The following is a 27685-nucleotide window of genomic DNA, read 5'->3' as shown; positions in this document are numbered from 1 at the left end:
ATTATGATATTAATTTGTTAAAAGACAAGACAACTGTGAACTACTTTGGAAGAAGAATTCACATTTGTTCTGAGAGGTTTCATCTTGTTATTCCTATTTGAATTTTATTGACTACTTTTTCTTGGATTTTTATTAAAGATTCTTAGTATGTTAATTTGCATTTGCTATATATTTGAATTTTAAAATCAAGTGCACGACTTGAGTCTGGATTTATTTGGGTGCCCTGCAGGACTTGCTCATTGGACAATTAGGGAGAGAGCCATTGGCTATTTTTAAACTTTCACAACCAATGGTTTATGTACTTTGAAAACACTCCCTCCATATGCCCACATTCCTAGTTTTTACTCTACAAGAGAAATTGTAACTTTACTTAGATGTTTGTGTACAACATTGTAATTCAGCATTCATCTGCCATTAAACAATTTTTATGACTACTGAATCCAGAGTATTTTTTAATACTGTCAACTGTTGTTACTTGATTATAAATAAAGATCCTAAGTCACTAGATTTTTAAGGGCAACCATGTCTGACTATTTTATTACTCTGAAGGCAATGTGTTTTCTAGAACACTAGAGTTTTTCTATGGCTTGTGAAAATGAAGCTAGCCATGATTTTAGTTCCAAGGGGTTTTACCACCCTGATTTTTTTTTAAATTTTATTTGTGACTTAGGCATCCCAAGGAAGTCAAAGTCATAGTGAACTTTGTTGTCATTTAGACTCCACAAGGGTAACCTAAATGAAATGACATGCATCAGGCTCAGTAGTGAGATGACAACTGCACACATGCAAATTACATACAGCACATGCAACATGCATAACATTAACTTTAAGTTAGACTGTTATTTTACTACATACTATTATAAATAACTATATCTACAGTTTTTAGCAGCTGAGTGATTGATTATTGCACATTTATTGATTGCATACTTATTTTCTGATTTGTTAGAATAGCTAGCAGATAAATATTGTACTTGATTGACATTGTAAACAGATAACTATGACCGAGCATCTCATAATTTCTATTGCACCATAATGGTTTGACTGACACAAGACCTTGTCAATGACTTGACATAAAGGAGTAGAATTGCTGAAGTTCTGTTGCTCAATTTTGTCCCTGATTCATAAAAGGCCCCAAAAGGTGTTTATTGTGTTTTTTCTCTTGATTTTTATATCCTCACACAAAAGTCATCTCTAGTTAGGTAGTTGTTGAACAACACATCATTTGTAGTAGAATTGTCCAAATCAGATATTTCAGTCACTAACCTGTCCATTTCATGTTGGTTACCATTATTTCCATACCATGGTGATCAAGCAAAATAAGAAGTTCTTTATGTAGGTCTGATCCTTTTTTTCAAGCCTTTAGGGTGCTTCCATCTTTGTAAGCCCTTAGGGACTTCTAGCCCTAATACTGTCATGAAATATCCATTCTCTAGCTGTAACATATGGTATCTTAGCAGTTTTCTTTCTCAAAATTGTTCGGTTGTGTATTCAAGGATATATTCTCTGCCATAAACAGTTGATCAAGTCCATGCTGGTTGAAAACCATGACTCTAGGGTAACTTTCCCAGAACTTACATTGGGAATGTTGCCAGCTAGTATTCTGTCCCTTACTGTCTGTGTGATGCCTATATGCTGCCCTGGCATTATAACTGAGTTACTATAGTCCCTCAAAGGCCAAGTGATTCTATCCAGTTGCAGTAAGCCATCCATCTTATTCTCCAAGATTAAATTTGCATCATCATCAAGCTCCTTCTAGGAAACTTCCCTTCTTTGATTTATACCTTGAATTAATTGTTGTATAAAAAGAGATAAATTACCCACAGTGGCAGTTAAATCTTTCAGTACTGCATGCATTGCATGCTGTGTTACCTCTGCTGATGTAATGATGCCATAAAAAAATAGAACCAAATGCACTAACCTTACAGCAAAACTTCTATACTACAACATTGCTCAAAATTGTCCAAGCAACAGGTCAGCACTGCAAATATACAATGTACAATAATTTTGATGTCAATCTCTATAATATAATCTCTATAATATGTAAACTGCATATAATTCTCTATAATATGTAATCTGTAATGGAGCCTTTCTCCCCAGGACTCCATTGAAAATGGGTTCTCTTGGCCCAATGGACTATCCTGGTTAACCAACAGCAAATAAATAAATAAATAAAAAATATCGGCCATGAATAAGGTTTCTTGCATCCAAATGTATTGGTTGCAGCACACATTTATCAAGAACACATTAAAAAATAAATAAAAACACGAAAAATTTTAGTGCTTTCATCCCTCATAACAAATGGGACTGCCTCAGAAACAACTCACTCAATGGTTCAATCCCTTTTATAACCTTCTGTGCCATGTTATAATCCACGAACCCCTTAACTGTTTTAGAAAACAGAAAAAAAGACTATGTTAACATGAAATGCATTCCTCTTCACCATAAAACTTAGTGATAAAGCATGGCACATATGTAAATCAGGGTCCTTCTTAAAACAATTGCTCCTACCTCTTATCACTATGAAATTTAGCTAAGTAATCTGTCAGAAGACATTATTACATTCCTTGAAATAACAGACAAGCTTATCTCCTCAACTCCAGTATAATGATTGCCTCACAGTATGAACCTGTTTTGGGGCAGACCCTTTTTAGCCCCCACCTTTGTTGTGGCCACACAGAGCACCACAATGCTCAGGTTCGACTGCAAATGCAATACTGTTTTTTAAAAGCAAATATTGCATTAAAAAGAGAATGAAATTGGCTGATCATGCCCCCAATACTTTGCACCCAAGGCAGTTGCCCCTCTTGCCCTGCCCTAGCTAAGCTGTTCAATTACTGTAAAGGCACAATTGTAAATAGAACAGTTTTACAAATCCATGCTTGACAACTAAGAAACAACAAAACAAAATTGTGTGTGCAATTGTGTGTGTGTGAGCAAGTGTGCCTGTGCATGTGTGTCTGTGTTTTTGGATCAGGGTTTGTGTATATTGTGATAAAACAATTTGCACAGAAAAGGTAGGGTGGGAATCTTGCAGAGAGAATAATGGAAAATAAAGTGGTTAGAAGTCTAACCTAACTTATGATCTGCCTATCTCCTATTAAAATGGATCTGTAAAGAAACAAATGCTTGAGGAGAAAGTTGAACTCTTCACTTCGTTTTTCATACTGCTTAAGTTTTTGAGCTGCTATTCTTCTGTTTTAATTAACAATATAGATAAGGTAGGCAGTAAATATAGGTATGGTTCAGTTTGGAAACTCAGTGATACTGGGATGCGTTCCTTATTTAACGATTAACACTGTAATAATTAATTAAATTTCATGCACATTGACGTAAAGCCCTCATTTCATCATTTGTTTGTGTTTTGTCACAGGAGACATGACTGCACTATTTACTGAAGGGATAAAAACAAGCAGCAGTTCCTCTAAAATTACATTCAGTTTAATCAGTTAAAGAGGAGTTGTACACTAAGCAGGTCCATTATTTTCTCTGTATATTTACTACACCTGTTTCTTAACTTCATTAATGCAGTACAGTAACTAACAGGCCTAACGCTTGTGTGTTTAAGTCATACATACAGATTATATATACAACACCACTGTGTACTTATTCAATGTAGCTATCACTGCATGACTTAAAAGTGTAAATTAAAATATCCCACCATTAAGAAAATGCTTATCTATATGTGTTGAACAGCATGTTTAACTTTTCTCTCCTTTTCATTTAGCTGGAAATGGAAAAATCAAGCCTACAATCTCTTCAGCAAGAGCACAAAAAACTGTCACTTCAGCTTGAAGAAGAACGTACCAAGAATAAGCATATTGTTATAATGCTAGTGAATGAGTGTAAACAACTTGCTAGTAAAATTGTAGAAGAAACACAGAAAATGGAAGAAGCCATGGTAACTTTAGAAGAGGAAAAGAAAAAAACGTGTGAGCTGGAGAATTCTCTGGTTTCTGAAAAGCAAAAAAGTGCCCAAATGGAGGCACAGATGGAAAAACAGCTCTCAGAATTTGATACTGAACGGGAACAATTGCGAGCCAAACTTAGCCGAGAGGAAGTGCGTGCTGCAGACCTCCGGGAAGAACTGAACAATATGAAAAAAATAATTGAGCAGCTGAAAATTGAAAATGAAATGAAAACAAAACTACCTGTTTCTAAAATAAATCAAGACAAGTGCTTTACTTCTGTAGCCGTAGGTACAGAAGTACCATCTTTACATTCATTCGGTTGTCAGACAGATGCAATTATAGTTGACAGTAGTTTTGACAGTGTAAAACGGCCGCTATTGACTGCACCAGTTAAGCCTTCTACTGTGAATCCTCTGATGATAGGAAACATAAAAGTTAATCCATCTTCAAATATGGCATATGTGAAACCTTCTTGTCACGACTCTCATGCTGTCCTACCTACAATGCAGGTAACGCCACCTAACCAACATAGGCTGGAAGAAAATGGAACAAGTATTGCGTCTTCATCAGATTTAATTAATTCACCATATTTTCCAGCTAGTCCTGTGTTTTGCTCACCTCCAACATCAGTGACAGCATCTTCAGCATTTACTCCAACAGCACACGCAACTTCTCAGAGTTTGCATTCACCGAGTGCCAGCGGTTCAGCGCATCCAGTAGTGAGTCCAAGAGTGCAGGCTGCTCGATACAAATTTCAAGGCAATGTTAATGAGTATGACCAAAATGGAACTGGTAGCCAAAGTCCTCCATCAAGAGATTTATCTCCTTCTAATCGTGATCATATGGCTGCCAAACAAATTGCACGGAATACAGTAACACAAGTACTGTCAAGGTTTACTAGTCCTCAGGGAGGTAGTACACTGAGGCCTGGAGTGCCTCATTCTGGAGAAGGAGGGGCTCATTCACCAACTGGCACCAGACTAGTTCATCCACCAGGAACTTCAAAATCTCCAACAGTGACAAGAGTTGACAGAGGAAATCCTCCACCCATTCCCCCCAAAAAACCAGGACTGTCACAGACTCCTTCTCATCCACATCCACAGTTAAAAGTTATCATGGAAGGGAGTCGTTCTCAAACTGGTGGATTAAAAATTGAAAACAAAGTTGTAACGTCTCCTTCTTCTGGTTCTTCTCAAGGAAATAGGGTAGCAAATGAAGACATTAGCTCTAAGCCGGCTCCCTCTAAGTTGCCACCCAAGCCAACTCTTGATATACCTGTGGCTTCCACTGGTTGTGCTATAACAGCCATGGCCACATCTCAGGTGGGTGCTTGGCCTCCCTCATCCCCTGGACTGAACCAGCCTGCATGCTCCGAAAGTTTCCCTGTCATTTCTACCACCACCTCCACCACCACCTGTAGCTCCTTCATAAACCCTGTTAGTGCTTCATCCTGTAGACCATGTGATTCAGACAGCCTTCTGGTAACAGTTTCAGGTAAAGGGATTGAAATACTCAAAACTATTTTCTCATAATAAAAGCAAGAAAACAAAGCTGCAAAATAATAGGTGGCCATCATTTTCCTGTCTTTTCTGATCATTTGGTTGCTTACTCCATTTTATTATCTGTCTTAACAATAATTTTAGTTTTATCCCCAAGTGCAGCAAGAATATTTAAGGCTTAGTGATGGCTTTTAAAAGAGCAGGTTTGTAAATATTAGCAATTCATCTCATCATCAAGCTAAGCCAGTGCCAACCAGCTGTTTATTTATTTATAGTTCTTTTTATCTATTTGAACTGCATTTTCCCTCCACCAGCCTTAAGAGGGGTAATACTTGGAAATTGACTCTACCTGGTGGCTGATAAGTGCAGTTTTGTTCTGTTTCTACAGTATGTTAAAATGTAGTGACATCATATACTTGGGCCACCATATCTATGCAGGAAGCCCAAGTAGCCCAATGAGCAGCTTCCATTTGAGTTCCAGGTCATGTCATCACAATGAAGCGACAGAGAACTAGAAGTAGGTATGTCAGCTGTTAGGCAGAGTACTGTCTTACAGGACAAACCTGCCACTGCTTCTGCTGCCGTATAGTGGTAGACTTTGTATTTATTTATTTATGTAGTTTTCTGACATGTAGAAATGAGTATTATAGAAACAAAAACTGAAAAAAACAATTAAAGTACCAAAAGCATGGATTTCCTTTGGATAAAATGTTTTCTAACCATGTTAATCTTTCATTTTCATGTGAGTAATACAATCATGATCATATGCTGATCAGTACAGTTAATAAAAATAAAATGCATATTGTTCAAACAGACCAGTTATGATTGTAGTTATAAACATGTGAGAGTACAAAAGATAAATGTTTAATTTTTATGTTAGCAGTCTTCAGTCTCTTTGCAGTTTTTGTAACAAGGATGTCATATTTGCAGATTAATGAAAAAATGTAATAATTTTATCAATATGAAATTCTTTCACTTAGTCAGTGTTACAGAAACTTATGTGAGTCGGTGAGCATAGTAAACCAGTTCTGGCTAAAATATTGCTTATAACAGGATAACCACAGCAAGTCTCTTCAATGAAAGTTAATTCTTTAAATGTAGAACTACCAGGCATGCTTATGTTTCTGTTTCTTAGAAAGATAAGAAGCACTAAGCAACCTAAATTTCACTAAATAAATGCGTAATATTTTTACAAAATGGTTTGCCTTTAAGTACTTGTATCCAATAGCACATATTTTGTATTATAACACTTGCCTCGTTTAACCATTGTAGAAAGGATAGTGGACAGTAGCCATTTACTAAATAGGTAGCCCTATGATTGTACAGTCCTAGTTTCATCAAATTGGTATTCTTTAAGCACAGTCTGTTAAATGCAGAATTTGGTACACAAAAACACTAAAAGGGGATTTTGGTATGTACTTCTATGCCCTTTACTTCCATGACAGTGGTACCCCTGACATTAAAATATGTAGTATTTGCCTAGTATTGAGTTGTACTACAATCATTGTGAGATTAGAGCTTTTTTTGTGATGTTTCTGCTCACTTTTTCTGTATAGCCATACCCTCTCAAATGACATCATGCCAGCCCCAGGTAAGGATTAACATGCTGCAGCAAAGCCTGTGGGTGATCAAAAAGTTTATTCCTTTAGAGGACTAGTAATTTATATTTTTGTTTTGGTGTTATAGCTTAACAACTATTCATTTCCAAAGTAAGGTGCTCCAGCTGCAAGTCCAGTTTGACAGCATGCCTTTCCATGAAGCAGGAATGCCATATTGCTGCAGTTAACATGGAAATAAGGCTGTGCTCTAATTTAACTTACTTAGGTAGATTGCAGGTTCAGACAGAAATTATGTCATAAAAGGAGTTTGTAACTCCAAGTATAGTTTTAGGGTATTGATTTTACCAAAAATAACAAGCGTTTTGCATCCAAAATTGCGTAAATGTTTAGCGTGCAGGCACATGCTAAAGGGAGTGTTCCCAAACTCTGTGGAGGCTCATACTTGGCATTTGCTGGTAAAGATAATTAATTAATTAATTCATTAAAAAAAATGTTTAAATGTGTGAAAAGTCCCAAAGCATTTACAGATTTCACCTTCAGCATTTTCCTCCTTGCAGCAGTTATCTGCACAAATACAGTTTCTTTCAGATTTACTATGAATAATTGCATCTCGTTTAACTGACACATAATTATTTGACCCCAAAAACTCTAAAACCATTGAAGGTCACTACTGAAGGCAGTACCCCTCCCAAGATCACAAAACACACATGCCCACATGGAGCAAGTGCCACTCTAGTACTATACCTTTACTAATTTGGAGGTCACACAAACTCAGAGATGAGGGGACAACATGATACAAATGCAGCACTCACCTTCTAGATCCTTCTGAGTCTAATTACATTACATTACAAGATGCTGGTAAGTTTCCAGTGACAACAGTCTGTGCTTTGATCAGCTGGTCGCAACAATCAATAGGTTTCCAATCTCACTGTTTTTTTTTTACATAAGAAACGGAAACCATTAAGATGGAGTTCACATCTTGATGCATAGTTCAGGTTGATTCTTGAACCTCATCTTGGAAAAAATGATGATGTATTTCTTGAAGCTCTTGAGTTAGCTTCCTAATATATAGATGCTGTTATGATTAATTACTTCCAGGTTATATACTTGTTTATATACATCTCTCATAATGTGTGTATGCACATCTGACAATTAGGAAAAGTGTAAATGCAGAAACTTCTGCGATTACCAGGTATCACAACTTCAAGCTGTACCATACTTCAGAATCTCCATTTCTCTGTACTGCTTTCTTTTTTTAGGTGGCACTATAAAACCCAGACACCTAAAAGTCAATGAACCACAAAGCCAAAAGCAAATGGCTGAAACACACAAGGCCAAAACTCGAAACGTTAGCACTTTTTACAGGGGCAAGCACACCTGTACCCCTTAATGTGCAGGTAAGCCCCCACACTTCAGAATTATATAATCTAATACCATAGTCGTACAAACTTGAAGAGAGAAATTTTACGAAGGAATGGAAACATTGCCAGTGCGCACACAGAAATTTCACTGATGATAATTTCAAATAGCAAACAGTCATCAGCTCTTTGAGTTTCATCATTTTTTGGCTTTGGCACCTGATATTTTAGGAAATTAAATCCTGCATCATGTGGGGAAGTCACTTTTATAATGCTCCTGCATGGGTGAGAGGAAGGTACCAGAACCCCAACATGTGGAGGGGTTGCATCTCCCTTTGCTCATTAGCAGAGCCACTGTAAATCTGTACAGAGTGTTATTACAAATTATGGAAAAAGTTTGCTAAAATTTGGGGAACATTGTGGATTTCGGTGCCCAACCCACTACCCATCTAATAGTTTGTAGCTTGTATTAATCACAAAGGTTACCATATAGAAGATGAGTTGCCAATTGCATAACTGCTTTTGTGCTGAGTTTTCCTTAAATGCTTTTCTCAGTACCTTTTTTTTATTTATTTATTTTATTTTATTTTACATTTGTTGACCGGGCTAGTCTAGCTGGATATATGTCCATTTTCAACAGAGGCCCGGGGAGAAAAGCTCCAAAACAGTATTAATTTAATTGAATAAAGATACAAAGCATCTACTTTAAGAAAAACATTATAAGACCAAATAATGTCAAAAAGCACTTTACCATAGATTTAATTTTAAGTTAGTAGATGAGAGGGGGAAAAATGGAAAGAGACATAACAAATAATATAAAAAATAATATTAGAGATGGTGCAAAGAGATTAAGAGCATTAGATGTAACTATGGAAGAGCAGGTATAGCAGATTTAGAGTAGTGGGTTAGACAAAAAGAAAAGTAAAGCTGAATATCAAACAATTTATAGACATAGATGCTCACAGGGCACGGCATATTACAAAACTCTGACAAGGCAAGTTATTATTAAGAAGTAGTTTGATAGAGTACAGGAAATACTGAGTTAACACAAGAAGAAAAATTGTAGAGGAATGTAAACAAATAGTGATGGAAATAAGAAATGGATATCAGTGTTAAGGGAGTTTTGAGGTATTTTAGCAAGGGGAGAGGATGTCAGTCAGGTTTAGAACAAGTACATAACCATTGGGATTTAAGGAAAACTCTTAGTCGGTTCTTAAACAGTGGGGTAGATATAAGGGTAGTTAGGTCTTTTGGAAGTCTTTTCCAAGTATTTCCAACAAAGTTAGTAAACAGGCAATCACCAGATTTGTTATTGGATTTAAGGGTGGCAGCTAGTAGCTTATTTGCTGAGTGTAGAGTTTTGAGATTTGTATAAGGACTAATAAGATTACAGAGTACAGGAGTTTTAGTGGGATGGTACAGGACCTTGTGAGTGATAGTAAGTTGTTGAAAAAGAACCTGGTTTTGAAATTCCAGCCATCCTAGCTGTTTCAGATTTTGGCAGTGGTGGGTTCTAAAAGGAGAGCCAGTGGCAAATCTGGCGATGTTGTTATAGGAGGATGCCAGTTTGTTTAGATTAGTTTTAGATAGGTTGGTATATATGGGGGAGGCATAGAGTAGGGTGGAGATTAGATGGGTTTGAGCAATAGTAGTCCTGGCAGAGGGTGTAAGAAAGGCTTTAAGTCTGTAAAGGAAACCAAGTTTTTTATTAACTGCTTTGATAGTTAAGTTTATGTGATTGTCATAGTTAAGATTATGATCAATTGTTATACCTAAGACTTTGGTGGTTGTGTTGGGTGCTATTACAGTACTATTATTTGATGTAATTGTAAAATTAATATGGGTAGACTTCTGTGTGGGAGTGAATAGCAACAGTTTAGTTTTTTTTGGGTTAAGGAGGAGACAGCGTTGATGGAACCAGTTTTCAACTAAGGTAAGTACTCTTTGGGTACTGGACTGGAGTTCAGCTGAAGAGGCTGCGGCACAAATTAAAGTTGAGTCATCAGCATATTGTATGTAAGTGGTATGGGGTAGGGTAGTTTTTAGATCATTAATGAAAATAGAAAAGGGGAGAGGTCCCAGAATAGAGCCTTCTGGGACACCCAGAGTGACTGGGAGCTGAGTAGATAGTTTGTTGTCCCAGAGGACTGCCTGTTGTCTGTTAGCTAGATAAGACTTAAACCATTTGACTGCCTGAGTATCTAAGGAAAGTGATTGTAGTGTATCTAACATTAACTGATGATTAACCATGTCAAAGGCTTTAGAGAGATCTATAAAGAGAGCAGAGGAAAGCAGGTTGTTATTTCGATTTCTATTAATACAGTCAGAGAAGGATAGAAGAGCAGTTGTAGTGCTGTGGAATGGTCTAAAGCCATGCTGGCAGTCAGCCAGTAGCTTGTTTTGTAGGAGATGTTCGAGTAGCTGCTGGTGGATACATTTCTCCATGATTTTTGCTAAAGGAGAGAGCATGGCAATGGGTCGAAAGTTAGTGAGTTCAGTTGAGTTACCACCCTTATGCAATGGAATTATATGTGAAACTTTCCAAAGAGAAGGGATGGTACATTCTATAATAGTTCTGTTTATTCAGATGGAAATAGGGTAAGCTAGTGCACTATCTGCTTTCTGCAGATATTCAGCTGGGAGGAGGTCAGCTGATGGAGTACAAGGTTTAAGTTTTTGGAGAAGCCTATGGATGAGTGATGTTGGCACTGGTTGCAAAGTAAATGCCTTCTCTAGTCCAACATTACAAGCAGTGTTGGTATTCATTTGTGTACTCCATCTTGAACAAATTAGAACAAAAATCTAATTAGCTTTGCCTGTTTTTCTGAAAACTGAGTTTGTAAACCAGTCAATAAACCTGCTAGCCCCCTCCCCTACAATACCTTTATTAGTAAAATTTAATTAAAAAATTCCTCAAATACAAAGAATATGAATCTCTAAAAATAGTGATAGTTGCACAATCTTCATTAAAATAGACGCCAATAAATGTGTAGAGGTGTGTTTTACATTTTATAAGCAGGCAGTTAAATCACTTAAACTTTGATGGAATTATTGAATTCACCTCCATTGAACGTACTAAACATTTTAGGTAAGCAGATTATTCAAACTTCTCATATATTTCAGTTGGCATATAAGTTGTCCATTTAATGCAAAGGATTAGTCTGGCTGTTAGTACAGAGGATTAAGTCTATGAGCTGTTAACAGTCTGCTTTCTGTGTATCAGGGTTTGATTCTCGCAGACTTCATTTGCCTATTCTGTGACCTTGAGCATGTCACTTAACCAGACAGCTCTTTGTTGCAATTGGAAAATTGAGCTAGGCTCATAAGTGGTCTCCTGGACCTCATGTGTTGTAGCTATGTATTAGCCTGTAGTTCATACAAAATGAACCATCAATAGGAAGGGTTCTCAGCTGTATACAACAAAACATTGTGGTCACTGCCTCAACCATGTGAATGGGGACAGTTTCACCTCTTTTTGCACCTGCCGTTCAATTTTCTTTGTCGCTGAAAAGTTTATCTGGTTGCCAGTTTTAGTTCAGGCTTCTTGTGATCAAGACCTAAAACATAGTCTGATTGACAAAAACCAAGTATAAAATAAATCACTTGAAAAATTATTTCTCTGTTTTTTTTTTACCTTACACTTCATCAGTTTTGTTAAACTGTTCCAGTCCTTTACTGGATTTACTCAGACATATAAGTGGCTTCAGCATTTTAGTCAAAAATATAGTATCATTATCAGTGTGGACTGTGAGCAGATAGCAAGATGAAAACTGCAGTCATTGCAAAAAAATTATGGGTAGTTTTCTAATAGTGCTGTATGTTAGTGGTTCTGTTAAAAATTAAGAATTACAAATGTGCTTAGAAGCTTACCACTCCCTGGTATAGGTGAATATTTAAGGGTCTACTGCAAGTGCTTGTGTACTATATGCTCGCTACACACATGCTTGCTACCATTCGCTCAAAAAGACAACCTAACTCCCACTTAATTGATCTCCTGCAACTACTTAGCCCATCCAAAACCCTATGCTACAAAGTAGAACCCAAACTCGAACCCTGAAACACCATACTTTCTCTGTCTTTCTGTCACCAACCCCAAGACTCACTTCCCACTTGCTAAACTTTAAACCCCATTCTCACCCTCTAACCCTAAAACTCCCACTCCCTAAATTTAAAACCCCCTCCATGACCATTGCCATAATTGACACTCCCACCCTCTCTCACTTCCTCACCACAGCTACTGCACTTACTGGTCTCATTCTCAAATAATGCATTTGGGTAATCCACAAGGCACTCAAGTAAGATAGTGGTCTTTGAGCATTTTGACTCAAGTACTTGTAGAAGCCTATATTTTTAAGTTAAAATTCTGAATAGAGGCCTATTTTAGAATGCCGAGAAAAAAAATTGGAATAAGTGTTTATGATGGAAAATGTAATTATTCTATGCTAGTTGCAACTGTTACACAATGGTCTGCTTGAAGAATACATGCTTTATTCTTGTTAATTTTATTGGTTGATGTGATCATAATTTTACAACCTGATTCTGGTAAAGTTTCAGTCAAAAGGAAAAGCTTACCTTCTTATTACAAAACGGTTTATCTTTTGGGAACCCATGAGTTTGCCTCCCACCCCCCCCACACACACACACATACACACACACACATAAACACACACACACACACACACACACACACACACACACACACACACACACACACACACACACACACACACACACACACACACATATTTTTCCCATGTTAGTGGTTTTGGTGAGATGTTACCTGAGCCATTGGTTCTTTAAAAAAGGTTGTTTATTTTTAAATTTTAAACATTAATAATTTTCATTTTTTTCTGTTTGTTGTTTAAGAAAAAATAACACATTTCTTAAATGAGGGGCATAAAATGGACAAGCTGAGTGTAATTTTTGAAATCTTTTTATCTTCTTGTCGTCCGTTTTTATTTTGTGTTGTTTTCTTGTGCCCTTTTAGTCTTGATTTCTGATCTGTATTTATTTTTTCTGGTCCTGCTTCTGGTTGGCTTGAGAGTCCTGGAGGGGAAGTCACTGGGTGGGTACTGAAGTTAACCAGCTCCTCACTGTAAGACTGACGCCACGTGCTGTATTTCTATCCCTTTGCCCTTTATCACTGCATGCTTTGCAAACTTTTATGAATGCTGCTAATTAACCACTGAATGCCAAAAAGCAAAGTCTGCACTGTGCAGTTGGTATTTTCTGCATACTTCTAACCCTTTCTACAGTCGTTTGTTGTCCAGGCACAGCAAAATGTACACCCAATACAAAGTACGTTGTCTAAAATGCATCAGTTAAACAGTATTGTTTTTAAGTAGCTGTGTAAACATTTGTTTCTTTATATGTGCTGTCATTCTCTCAGTATCTGCCCTGTTCCTTTTGAAATGTGTGTATAAATTAACTCTTTTCTTCCTGACATTGTTACTTTAGCATTATCCATCTGCAGTTACTTTTCACAGTTAGAAGACTAGAGCTGCTGACAACTGATGGGTAGATGTGGAATTGTTTAGCAGACCAGGAAGTACTATGGTGTTTTGCTTCTGACATCACTATAAGAAACAGCACAGAATGCAATTAAAAGCCATTGCAAGTTGAAAGTAATTTATTTATTATTTGTTAACTGGGAAAGACCGACTTGGAACGAAACCAATTTTCAGCAGAGGCCCGGGGAGAAACACTCCAGACGCATTTCTTTCTAACGTGGGTGGAAACCAGACAAAATACACACGAATGCAGGGAGGACGTGCAGACTCCACACAGAATGCAGCCCAGCCAAGAAGCGAACCACAGAACCTCTTGCTATGAGGCAGCAATACTACCGCTGCACCACTATGCTGTCCAGTAGCCATACCTGTTTTATGTACAACAGCTCTTTTCTCCAGAGGTTAGTAATAATCTTGTTTCTTTCATTAGTGTGTAGCTACAGTCTGAAATAGTGACTGTTCCACAAAAACTGCCCTATTTGATTCAGATGCAGCGTCATGTGTCACAGGGGAGCTGGAGATGACACTCACTGGCTGCAAAACTTAAACAGGTACCAGCCTAACAAAGGATGCACACACACACACACACACTCTTGATTGCATACATGCCTACAGATAATTTAGAGAAATGACAGTTCACCTATAGTACATCTTTATGATATAGGAAACAGAGGTAATCCAGAGGGCTGGAATGAAGTCTGGTATCCAACCTGTGACCCAGAGGTTAACAGGAACTAACAAGAAACAGAGTAAAAATGATTAGTCCAGATAAAATCACTTTAGCTAGCAGATCTAGGAGGCTGTCTCTCTGATACCCTCCCTATGGGAGGAAAAAAGACACCTTGTTGAATTTTCTAGTAGTTTTTATTCAGTTAAGTAGGTAGATGGATGAGTGTGCTTGTTCTAATGGTTAGTCCAATAAAGCGTATTACAACACGTGTGTGCTCTAGTGTCTTTGTGTTTTCTGTTAGTGGACCAACATGGCATTTATTTGTTTTCTCCCTGTAATGCTAATGCTGCTGCATTAAAATGCATTCTGAAAACACTAGAATAGAACTGCCACTTTTGTCTGAATGCAATAGAAACAAGCTATGAATTGGCTTCATATGTCAAAATATGCAGACAGATATGCTTGTGTTAACACTACGGTGCATATTTTAACTCCACCGTAAGCATTTTGGCACCTATTTAACATTCTCATGGTAAGCCTGCAAGGATGCTAGTAAACCTTGTAAGTGTATTTCTTGTTGTAAACATAGAAAAAAATATATATGAAAATAGTGATAAATTGTTGGTCTTAAACTGTACCATACTGGTAAAATTATGATATGTTATGGTGGTGGTACAGAATAAAGCACTGGACTATGAACAAAAAGACCTGAGTCTGACTAGTAAATCGGGCCCTTGCTGGCACAGGCAGGGAGAATGGATGTGCTGATCCTGCCCGGGGGATGGGGATATGTGTGTACACACTGACTCCAATTTGTGGTTGATCCCTCGTGGAGGCAGAGGACCCATAGAGGGTGCTGCGACAGAGGTCAGGGCTGCGGCATGCAGAGGTGTGTATAATACACAAGCTTAGTCCAGTACAGTCCATTGCCTGAGATGGTAAGGGGACACATACAGGATGGACTCCAGGAGCAGTATGATGTGGCCCCAAGAAATCTTCATCTCCCTACCACCCCTAAAAATGGGTCCAAGTTAGTCCACGTGTGGTTAAGTTAGGTTCAGCAGGTGTCATGGAAGAGGAGCTGCCCCGTGAGCACCTAGTTAGCTGCAGGAAGCCAAAAATGCAGCAAAACTACTGATAAAACTTTAAAGGTAAATGTAACTGCTGTTATTCAGTTTCTGATGGTCTTTTCTCCTCACAAAGTGGAGTAGAAGACTACAGTGTCATTGTGTAATGTACGCCTGTAATGGTGCTGTTTTCTTATATTGTATAGTCACAACGTCAACCAATGGTTGTAGTGAGCTGTCTGAACTTTCTGGTCCGAGACTTGGTGTTTGTGCACATTGACCCTCATAGACTTTTGTCATACCTGCATGGCGACCCTCATAGACTTTTGACATACCTGCACAGTGACCCTTATTGACTTTTGACGTGTCTGCACAGTGACCCTCATAGACTTTTGATGTACCTGCACGGTGACCCTCATAGACTTTTGACGTACCTACACAGTGACCCTTGCAGATTTTTGCTGTACCTGCACAGTGACCCTCATAGACTTGTGACTTACCTGCACATAGACTTTTGATGTACCTGCACAGTGACCCTCATAGACTTGTGACATACCTGCACAGTGACCCTCACTGACTTTTGATGTACCTGCACAGTGACCCTCATAGACTTTTGTTTTTCTGCACAGTGACCCTCATAGACTTTTGACGTACCTGCAGGGTGACCCTCAATGACTTTTGATGTACTTGCATGGTGACCCTCAATGACTTTCGATGTACCTAAAGTAAGTGCCTTGCTCTTTCAGCATTGTTTCAGTCTGAATTCTGAAATGCTGATTTAGTTGAAAAGCATACAAGTGAAACTGTTTTGGACTCTAATCCAAAAATAGCATTTCTTGTTCCTTCTTATTGATGTCACCTGAAAAAAAATAATTTCTCGTACTTGTTTTGCAGTGAGAGCAGTGGTGTTCCTGAAATTAGATAAAATAGTAAATCTGAGATGTTGTTTGTCAGGTAGGCCATAAAAAATCTATGCCTTTCATGAATGACAAAGGAGGAAGTAGTGAAATTGCTGCATATACTTGCCTTAGCTCTTTTTGGACCTGCTTATAATGGATGTCATTCAAAGGCAGGCACCTAAACATTGTATTTTGATTGATGCAAAGCTGTTTTGACAACAGCTTAATCTTTCACATTATAGGAAAGCATTATAGAGAAGCTAACAAAATAAAAAATAGTCTTATCTTTTAATAAAAAAATTACCTCGGCCACACCATAGGTGACATCTGTGTGCAATTAAAGTAAAACATTGCAAACTGCTGATCAGAGATGGAACAAATATTAGAAAATGTCTTGCTTGGGTTTACTCCACTCTTGTGGATTTTAGCTCATGTCAAGCTCATAGAGGAAAGGAAATTGGATAATAACAGCAAAGCATACACCAGCATATATTTTTGTTAGCAGACATAGCATGCTTTCATTCCCCAATCTTTTTTTTCAGAAACAGCAGTAATGCATTTGTGTAATGAAATATGCAAGTGAAATGTTTATAATATGTGCATTTCAGATGACATGCTTTAGGGAATTATGATGTACAATGAGTTTGTGTGATAATATTGTGCCTTACAAAACTCGTCACTGTGACTTGGGACATTGTAAATTACTCCTGTTTTGTATAGTGATGTCACAGAGAACCCATAGTCCAGCAAGAGCTAAAGCCATCTGGACATGCATGAAAACAAATTGAAACTATTAAAATAAGCGTTTGATAGACATATATATATATATATGTGTATATATATATATATATATATATATATATATATATATATATATATATATTCACAACATTATAGCTACATTGCTGTATTTAACAACTGCAGCTCAATAAGATTATAAACATCAGCTTTTCAGACGAGCAAAAATGCTCTTTAGAGAGCATATTATATTTGTTTCTAAGAGTTGTTTTATTCTGAATTGGATAGGTCTGATCTTTCTGACTTTCTTAATGTGGCTGGCTTTGAGTTGAAGGAAATACCAACTGCAAGGTGTGTGTTTTACATTGTATGAAATCTGATTTCAGGCATGGGTGTGGATACATGTGTGGATTTCTATTTGTGTGTGCATATATCACAGCTCTGACTCCGGACTAGATGCTGTATTATGAGGTACATTGTTTTGCGTAAATTTTTACACAAAAAAAGGATTTTGTTGGGAATATGGTGCAAGGAGGTAACATTACTTGGCTCTGTAATGTGCATAATAAACATTATTTCAATAGATGAAATATTTTGAAAATTTAAAGAAAGAGCTGGTACCTTAAGCTCTCTGGCCAGACTGTATAACAAAGTAGCATTTTTTGAATTAAGTATCACAATTTATAACAGCTGATAAGAAAACACATTGCGCATTTGGATAAACTTTATATTGTAACAAGTATTTATTTCAAAACAACCAACACTATCATTCTCTTTGTTTACTGGTACCCATTTTATTCATGTATTTGTGCATATCATTGTTTGAGTTACAGAGAAAAAGGTACAACCCTCCTTGGCCTCATCATTTGAAGACAGTTAGCTGCGTATTTAGTTTGAACACCAAATATGTAGTTGTATGTTTTATGTGACATCTCTATAACTGTGTATGTATTGTGTGTAGACCTGCACTACAGCTGTGTCTTGTTGCATACTCACGTAAGCCATTAGTGCAGAAATGTTTAGTTCCATTCTTCATGCATCCTTTGCAGCATCCTTTGCAGTTTCATTTTTAGTCATCTCAGACCTAGTGGTACTATGTTCTGGCTTCTGTGCTATTTGATAGGACTGTGATGGGTCATTGTTACTGCCATGAAGCCTATAAGAATCAGTCAGCTTTTGATATATGTCAGCTTTTAACCCGTTTCTCCCTGGGCCTGTGCTATGTGATGATGGCAGCATATGTACCTCTTCTGTATATACTACTAACTGCAACCAACAGATGGGTACTTCCTTCTCCTAATAGGCTGAAGGCACCCTACACTAGGGTATTTGTTTTTCCTGAGGAGGGTTATACTACAGTGAAGCCTAGCTAGCAGCATAATGTCACAGAAGGGAAGGGTGCAGTTTTAGAAGTGTTAGCCCAAGCCACAGTGATTCCGTTCATATATGACTCCAGTTAGCCAATATGGCAAGAACTAAGGGGCAATGTATGCACTCTCCTTGACTAGCATTTAGTCATAGCCTGCATAATTCCCAGGACTTTTCTTTCTGAGTCTGTGCTTCCTTCTCTGTGCAGTGTAGCAAATGTTGAAATAGATGGGTATTGTTCACAGGAAATGTGAAAGGGGGGATTTCTATTGTGATTTAAGTTTAACTTGCCCATAACTGGAATGCATTTGGCATGCCAGTGCTATGGTCATCAGTGTTGTGATCTCTACTTTCTCTCAGCATTTCACTTTTCTTTGCATCTATTGCTTTACCTTAATGATTAAACAAAAGTATAAGTTCTGGTGGGAAAACAATGTCCTGAGATTTTTTTTTTTAAGAGAACTACACTTATTCATTCACATTTTCCATTTTGCAATATTTTACTCATAGGAACCCATAGTCTTTTATATGTTGTGTGTTGAATTACACTTTCTCAATGTATGCAGTCCTCTAAACTTTAAGGTAATGATGCAAAGGACATCTACCTATATTGTCTACAATGTTTTAACGTCAGTAAGATTCCTGCATGTTTGTTGTTATGTGTCTTCAGAAAACATCATGTTATTAACTTTTGTTTTCATTTGTGTCATTTCTGTGAAGGACAAGAATATAGTAGCACATACCTTCTCTCACGCAGTACATTAATCTTTAGCTATTATATTGTGTACATTTAGAAATTTGAAAATACGGAATAGATTTCTCACAGCCCCTACATAAATCCGGAGTTATTTGAGCATTGCATCTGTATGGAAAGACTTTGGTTTAAATAGCTGAATTGAAACTTTTGTAGTAAGGACATATATTTTACCTTGTCATTCATGTATTGGGTATAAAGAATATTCAGCACTTTTCCAGTGCCAGTGCTCAATTGACATCATTAAATTTCTTTGCTGGAGTCTTTGGCACAGTTTTCTATTAGTACAAATAGTTATTTCATATAGTTTTAGTAAGTATGTGCATGGATTATACAGTTGTATACCATTTATTTTGCACTGACTCTGTATAGTGTTGTTTTTAAAAGAATATGTAGTGGATTTTTGTGGCAGACCTAATAGCCAGATGAAATTAATTTCAATAACAGGCAAAAAATACATTCATATATGTACATTTCTAGATTGATATTTGTTGTAATATATATATATATATATATATATATATATATATATATAGGGTCTATATTATATCAACAAACGTTTAGGTTGTCAAACACCTAAACGTTTACCCATAAATGTCAACAGCTACAAACCGCGAATGGTCAATTGCGCAGATTTTTTTACAGGGTAAAAATTTGCTTGGCCAGTGGAAAACAAAACATACCTCCAAGCTCTAATCAAGTGGGGGGCTTCATACCCCCCCCCCACACACACACACACCCTAATTAAATATACCAACTCTGAGATCGCTCTACATCGGGGAAAAGGGCAAATTCTTGATGACAGCCAAGCAAATTTTTTCCTTGTAAAAAAATTTGCATAAGTCGCTGTTCGCACTTTGTAGCTTTCAACGTTTCGGAGTCGACGTTTAGGTGTTCGGCAACCTAAGCGTTCATTCATATAATATAGACCCTATATATATATATATATATATATATATATATATATATATATATATATATATATATATATACACACACACACACACACACACACACACACTTACATGTATTTGTATGTATATATGTGTGTGTTAAGTATATATATTCAGGTAGCTAGAAAACAAACATACAGAAATTCATATGTTCTCATGTTCTCTTTTGCACACAAATACACACACATACGTGCATACACACACATGTTGGGGTATATATTTACCTGAAGAAGAACTGGAACGTTATTAGCAGACTAAATTTCATCAGGCTATTTACGGTTATGGTAGTAAATTCCCTGCAATGTCCATACATGTCATTATCTCTGACCAAAATCTAACCATGTTTACAAAAAGTTTGGTTTGATTACCTAGACATACCAAAATATAACAATGTATCTTGCTTCTGCTTGATGCTAAAACTGATCATAAAACAAGCTGTGTTGTTTTATAGTTAATATAATGTACATTGCATTGTGTTTGGTTTAGTCTGTACCACATTTTTTTTAATACAGGGTCATGTGTTCACATTTTCTCCCTTATAACTTCTGTCACTTTAACTCACAGGCTGGTCTTCCTCCCTAACCCCTTCCCTAACAAGTGGTGGTCCTGCCCCCCTGGGTGACAGGCCCACCCTTCTTCAGCAAGCTGCTGCCCAGGGAAATGTCACTTTATTATCAATGCTGCTTAATGAAGAAGGAATGGATATTAACTACATTCATGAAGACAGTTTTCCTGCTTTGTATTCTGCTGCTAAGAATGGACACACAGGTAAGGTAGCTGTTTTACATTACATAATTCACTTTTTTGTGAGTGTGCAGCAATTACCTGCTTTGTGACACTGCTACTGGCATTGACACTGCTACTGGCATTGCACATCCTGAATCTCTGAAAAGTAGTTAACCACAAATTGCATGTACATGACAATTTCATAACAGTTTTGCAGAATGGTTTCTGAGCTCTTTACTGGGATGTGAGTATTCATAAATGCAGAATTTGGAATGTATGGAAAATAATATGTTTTCAGAAAGATTGAAAGCTTGTGATTAACATTCGTTTGTGCCACAGCATGAAGATGACATGTGCTTGGGGTCCAGGAAATGCAACTAAATACAAGTTTCCCTCATTGATAAAGAAGGAAAAACTCTGTCTTTCAGGAAAGTTTTGATTCTTTTGTTAGCTTGACTCCACACTCGTTGGATTTATGATGATAAGTGAAATTATATTTGTCTGACAGATATTAATTCAAATAATTATCACTGAAAGTAGAAAATAGCAGAATAAGCTTTTTATTGCATGTGGGCAAGTCCCCCTGCATCCCCCATGTGGGAGGGGGCCAACACACCATTCTAATATATGTACACCAAGTCCACCATCTCACAGCAGTGCAGAAAAGTGCAAAGGTTACTGCTCCTTTGCAGTGTTGTCCATTGCTGAAAACTTCTTAAATTCCCCACTCATAATGCAGAAGACTTTATTTATTTATTTATTTATGTGTGCATTTATAAATTGTTTATTATTTACCAGGATAGTCTGACTCAGCACAAGTCCCATTTTCAGCAGAGGCCTGGGGAAAAAAGTTCCACATAAAATAAATTTTGATACTGAAGAACAGTAAAAAATTAAACATTTTAAGCATTAGTAGGTAGCAAGAGTACATAAGGTAATTAGGTGGTTCAAACCTGCATAGGTGCTTCAGTGCCAAGCAGTGGCATAACAGTTTGGTAAGTTGGATGCAAACTTAGCTATTTTGTTGTAGCAAACCTCTAATTTATTTTGTAAGGTAGAGAGAAAATTATTCAGGATGGGTGCTGCACAGAGAAGTGAAGGGCGAGGATAAGATGTTGCTAAGTAATTCCTAGTGCAGGCAGTGAGAAATGTTTTGTTTTGGTAGAAGAAACCCAGCTCTTGGTAAGTTTTCTTGATGGCTTGAGCGATGGGTTGATCCTGTTTTAAAGTTGTCTTCATTTATGACACCAAGAAGTTTTGTGTTGGAAACTATTTCAGTTGTGTTGCTTGTGGACAGCTCATAGCCTTAATCCTATGTGCTAACTGCTAGACTGCATGCTTGAACTTCATGTGTTAAGTGCGCTCAGGTATCCTTATAGCGTGGTCTTTTACATAAAGACAAAACTTAAGTAAAGATGGTTTCAGCTCCTGCCCCTTATTCTATATCTATGTGGAATGTATCAGTGTTTGCTCTTAAACAAATTGGTGCCAAGAATAGCCCATATGTATAGGAGCCATCTGTGAGATGAAAAGCAATAAATCTGGTTGGAGGAAAAACAAAATCATGCAAGATCTGTAGTGGTGCAGCGTTTGACATGGAAGCCCTAAAGTGACCTCATATGAACTGGTGGTTGTCGTATTCTTTTACCTTAGAAAGAAGACGCGGGACAACTGTGTGCAGTTGGTACCAACTCCAAACTTTATTGACCGGCCAACATACATTACAATACACCAACTTCCTGTCTCACAGCCCTTGCGTCATGCACTTTCCCCCGCCCCCAAAGAGCACTAGCTAAGGCAAGACAACACAGTCCATTGAATACACCACATCTCCTTTTCCATAAGGCCCCTTTTCACTTAACACAAAACCCAGATCTATTCAATTTCTTCCACTTCACTACGAACTTGGTACATTGACACAAAATGCTCACTTAGCCACATTCAGATTACTATAAACCCCCATGACATTGTTATTTATACCCTGATCTTCACAGGTCCAAACGGTCCGGCTTGTTAATAACTCTTCCTGATCTGGTCCTCACAACATCACTATGTGCCCGGGGTTCCGGGGGAAGGCCATTGCAAAATGGCAAGGCCTCATCGATCTTACTTAGCACACTTTCCGGACACCCAGGGTTTGATTCACAGTCAGGCTCAGGTAAGGGAATCAAATGCACACGGTTTCGCCGCACAGTCCCTTGGGGCACATCTACCTTAAATGACCTCGGCGAGTAATGTTTTGATCTACAGTACCTGGGGTCTTCATATCTGTCACCCACACCTGGTCACCGGGCAACACATCCCCCAGCGGCCTTGCCCGATGGCGTCTGTTGTAGTTTTCGCCATTATACACCCTCTTCTCCCCCTCTTTCCCCATGAGCCTTCTCCAGTCCGGCAGCACAGGGTCCAACTGCGAAGGATGAATCGGAAGAGAGGTCCGCAACCGTCGTCCCATAAGAAGTTCCGCAGGGCTATAACCATTCTGCAGTGGCGTTGTCCTGTACGCCAAGAGAGCCATGTACGGATCGGCACTTTTTTTTAGCAGGTTCTTCACCGTCTGCACCGACGCTTCTGCCTCCCCGTTACTCTGCGGGAACCTGGGGCTGCTTGTGACATGCTCGAAGCCATAAGCGGTTGCAAAGGCCGCAAAAGACTGCCCTGAAAACTGAGGTCCATTATCAGACACAAGTACCTCTGGGATACCATGGCGAGCGAAGAAAGATTTTAGGTGGGTGATGACCTCGTTGGATTTGCTATGCTTCAACAATGCGATCTCAAGAAACCTGGATAAGTAGTCCACAGCAAGAAGGTAAGTATGTCCTTTTAGTTCAAATAAATCCGCGCCCACTCTTTGCCATGGTCGGTCAGGACATTCTGTTGGAATGAGGGGCTCAGGAGGATTCCTTCTCTCTGAGATGCACGTCCTGCATCTTAAAACCATGTCATTTATCTGTTGGCTAAGCCCAGGCCACCAGACAGTCTGACAGGCTCTGGCTTTGCACTTCACAATGCCTTGATGTCCCTCATGCAATTTCAACAACACCTCATTACGCATGGCAGAGGGGATAACAAGGCGAGAATCTTTTAAAAGCAACCCATCTTTCACTGTTAGTGTGGAACAATCTGGCCAGTAGCTCTTCAGTAAGGGTTCCTGGTTCGCATACAGCGGCCACCCCTGGCTGCACAAGTCCATGACCACACACACACTGTCCGCTTTCAGCTGCTCCCGTAGTGTTTGGAGGAAGTATGGCTTCACCTGCATGTTTTCCACAATACTGTTCACGTAGATATCCGTGTCCTCCATTAACTCTGTTTCCTCCGGGGTTAGCCTGGTTTTAAGTGGAGAACGTGACAGGGCATCTGCCACCCACAGTGGTTTCCTGGAGCGTACTGCACCGTGTATGAGAACTGCATCAATCTCATCCTAAAGCGTTGGATTCTGGGCGGTAGAAGATCCAGCGCCTGACCTCCCAGCAATGAAACCAGGGGTTTGTGATCAGTCTCTAGACAGAACGATTTGTCTAATAGGTAATCTTGAAAGCGTTCACATGCCCAGGTAGACGCTAGAGCCTCTTTCTCAACCTGTGCATATCGTTGCTCTGTGGGTGAGAGTGACCTTGATGCGTATGCCACGGGTCTCCAGCCGTCCTCCCATTGTTGCTGCAACACGCTCCCTAACCCAAAGGATGATGCATCCGCGGAAACCTTCGTATCCCTCTCCGGGTCATACACAGCCAAAACTGGAGGTGAGGTGATTGCCTCTTTTAAGTCATTGAATGCCTTTTCCTGGTCCCCACCGCAGTACCAGCTGTTCTTTTTTGATAATAAGTCTCTCAAAGCTCTGTCCCTCTCAGCCAAATGAGGGATGAACTTTCCCACCTGATTCACCATGCCCAGGAAACTCCTGAGTTCTCCTACTGTAGCAGGTGCTGCCATCTCCGTGATGGACGCGGTCCTCCTTGGGTCCGGGCTTATACCAGAATTCGTAATGACATGGCCCAAGAAGGTCACTGTGCCCCTCGACAGGTCACATTTCCCTACATTCAACGTAATACCTGCTTCTTCCAGTCTCTTTAATACCGCGTGAAGTCGGGCATCGTGCTCCTCCTGGCAACGCCCAGACCAACACATCATCCATGTGACAAATCACACCCTCTAATCCTTCAATGACCTCTGCCATCATGCGTTGAAAGTGTTCGGTGCAGAATTAATGCCAAAGGGAAGGCGATTGAAGCGAAACGCCCAAAAGGGGTTATGAATGTGGTAAGCGCCGACTCCTCTGACAAAGGAATTTGCCAAAACCCCATATTGGCATCCAGTTTGCTAAACACCTGCGCCCCAGCAAGCATCCCAAGACTCTGCTCAACCGAGGGCAGCCTAACCTTTCCTGCATACGTATTCATTTAGCTTAGTGTAGTCTACACATAGTCTCAGCCTGTTACTGTCTTTCTTTGGGACTACCACCATGCCTGCACACCAATCAGTAGGTTCTTCCATTCTGGTAACGACACCCAGCCTCCATCCTCATTAACTCCTCTTTCACTTTCCCCATCAATGGCAGTGGTATCCTCCTGTGGGTCTTCAGAGAGTATGGCACCGCCTTTGGCTGAAGCTTTATGTGGTATTTCCGCTGCACTACCCCCAACCCAGAGCACAAATCCGGGTATGAGGTCTTCAAAGACTCCATGGTGATAGTGTCAACACGCTTCAGGAGGCCCAGCCCCAAAATAGCAGGAAGGCCTAAAAGCGGCATGCGGAGTCCTTTTACAACATACACTTTCTCGCATGTCTGTCTTTGTCCATAGCCGAGCTGAAGCTCCAAGGATCCTGTAACCTCCAGTGGCATCCCTCCAGGACCCAACAAGGGTTTCTCCGGCTGCTGGAGCACAGGAGCATTCTTCCCACCGAATAAGTTGTGCAGGTCTGACTTGGAGATAACAGTAACATCCGCCCCCGTGTCAAGCTTGAAAGTCATAGGTGTGCCCTGTATTTTCACCTCCACAATCCAGGAATGGTTCCCGGAGGAGACAGAACCAAGGAAGAACCCCTGTTCTTCACGCTCACCCGGCTCCTCGTCTTCCTCAATACTCTGCACCGCCTTGAACTGTCGGCAGACCCGCTGGTAGTGGCCCTTCTTCCCACACGAGCGACATCTTGCAGCAGTCGCCGGGCATAGGAGTCTATGGTGAAATGGCCCCCCACACCTGTAACACTGCGAGCTCGGAGCATCTTTACTCTTTTGCGTCTGGCGCTGAAAAATCGGTGCCAAGGGCTTGCCCCAACCTTTCGAGGCCTCCGGCCTGCGTCTGGTGTCCAGTGGTGTCTGCACAGCATTCACGTTATACTGCAGGGCGGTACTGTCGCACCGCAAGGCCGTTTGCTGCTTCTTAACCTCCTCCGACTGTCTGGCCATATTTACAGCTCTCTAAGTCCAACTCTTTCTCCATCTGCATCCGCTCGGACAGTCTGGTGTCTGCCAAGCCCACAACAATTCTATCCCTTATAAGCTCGTGCAGCGTCCCATAATTGCAGTGTTCGGCTAAAGCATGCAGGGCAGTAACAAAACCATCAACAGTCTCGTTCAGTTCTTGTTTTCGCATGTTAAATCGTGCACGTTCATAAACAATGTTCTTTTTGACAATAAAAAATCTTTCGAAACCATCTTTCACTTTGGCATACTCCTGGTGCTCTGCCTCGGTTAGCTTGAGGCCTCTCAAGACATCGTCTGCCTCATCGCCCATACAGTATATCAGGGTGTTCACCTGGTTCCCTTCTGGGTTGGAAGATAAATTACTGGCCTGCCGGAACCGTTCAAACCGGTGTATCCATCGTGTCCATTCGTGGGGTTTGGAGAAGTCAAAGGGCTCTGGCGGCTGAATACTGAACGTAGCATTGGGAGCGCTAGCCGCCATGTTGATTCTAGCTCGTGGCTGCCGACCATTCTCGTCGTCCGACATGTCCGCTTTCCACGTCACTTGGCCACTCGTACGGTTTTCAGCAAGAGGTCAGCACTCCCAGGCACAGCCACACAGCACTTCTGACACCATGTCGTATTCTTTTACCTTAGAAAGAAGACACGGGACAACTGTGTGCAGTTGGTACCAACTCCAAACTTTATTGACCGGCCAACATACATTACAATACACCAACTTCCTGTCTCACAGCCCTTGCGTCATGCACTTTCCCCCGCCCCCAAAGAGCACTAGCTAAGGCAAGACAACACAGTCCATTGAATACACCACAGTGGTTACATGAGTTACATTTCTGAAAAAAATGCACAAAATATGTCAGGGCATAAAATGAATAAAACAGAAGCAGTTTTATTAGTAAAACAATTAATTACAGTTTTTCAACAAAGACAGAATCATTGATATGGCAATATGTTATACTTTTCGTGTTGCAGCACACATGAACATACAGAGGTAAGTATGTGTAAAACATATACTTTAAAGTAGATAACTAATACTAGAAAAACTAATCATATACATTGAAATCTCAGACATATTTGTTTAAGGAAAGACAGTGTCAGTAATCGTTGAATGATTATGCAAACAAGTGACTTAATGTCAGTTTACAGTAATAATCAGAAATAAATATAATCTGAGGAGAATGCTCTGTTACCCCAAAGACGAGCGCTCAAATATTACTAATAAGCATACGGAACCATGTGGGGACT

The 27685-nt window shown here is 39.3% G+C and overlaps 1 protein-coding gene across 5 annotated transcripts in view; it reads left to right on the top strand.

The window, feature by feature from the left end:
* The window catches only part of CTTNBP2 (cortactin binding protein 2), a 1390380-nt gene that overhangs the window by 754761 nt on the left and 607934 nt on the right, over positions 1-27685 (top strand). For all 5 annotated transcript variants that reach the window (XM_044088722.1, XM_044088723.1, XM_044088724.1 and 2 more), the window contains exons 4-5: positions 3725-5402; positions 20848-21051. In XM_044088722.1, the coding sequence (XP_043944657.1) occupies positions 3725-5402; positions 20848-21051 (1882 nt within the window). The remainder of the gene's footprint in view (positions 1-3724; positions 5403-20847; positions 21052-27685) is intronic.

This window comes from Protopterus annectens, chromosome 11.part0, assembly GCF_019279795.1.
Source record: "Protopterus annectens isolate FY-2018-M chromosome 11.part0, PAN1.0, whole genome shotgun sequence".
NCBI classification, from domain to species: domain Eukaryota; kingdom Metazoa; phylum Chordata; order Ceratodontiformes; family Protopteridae; genus Protopterus; species Protopterus annectens.
Note: the sequence above shows the minus strand (reverse complement) of the source record. Positions and strands in the feature narration are given on the sequence as shown.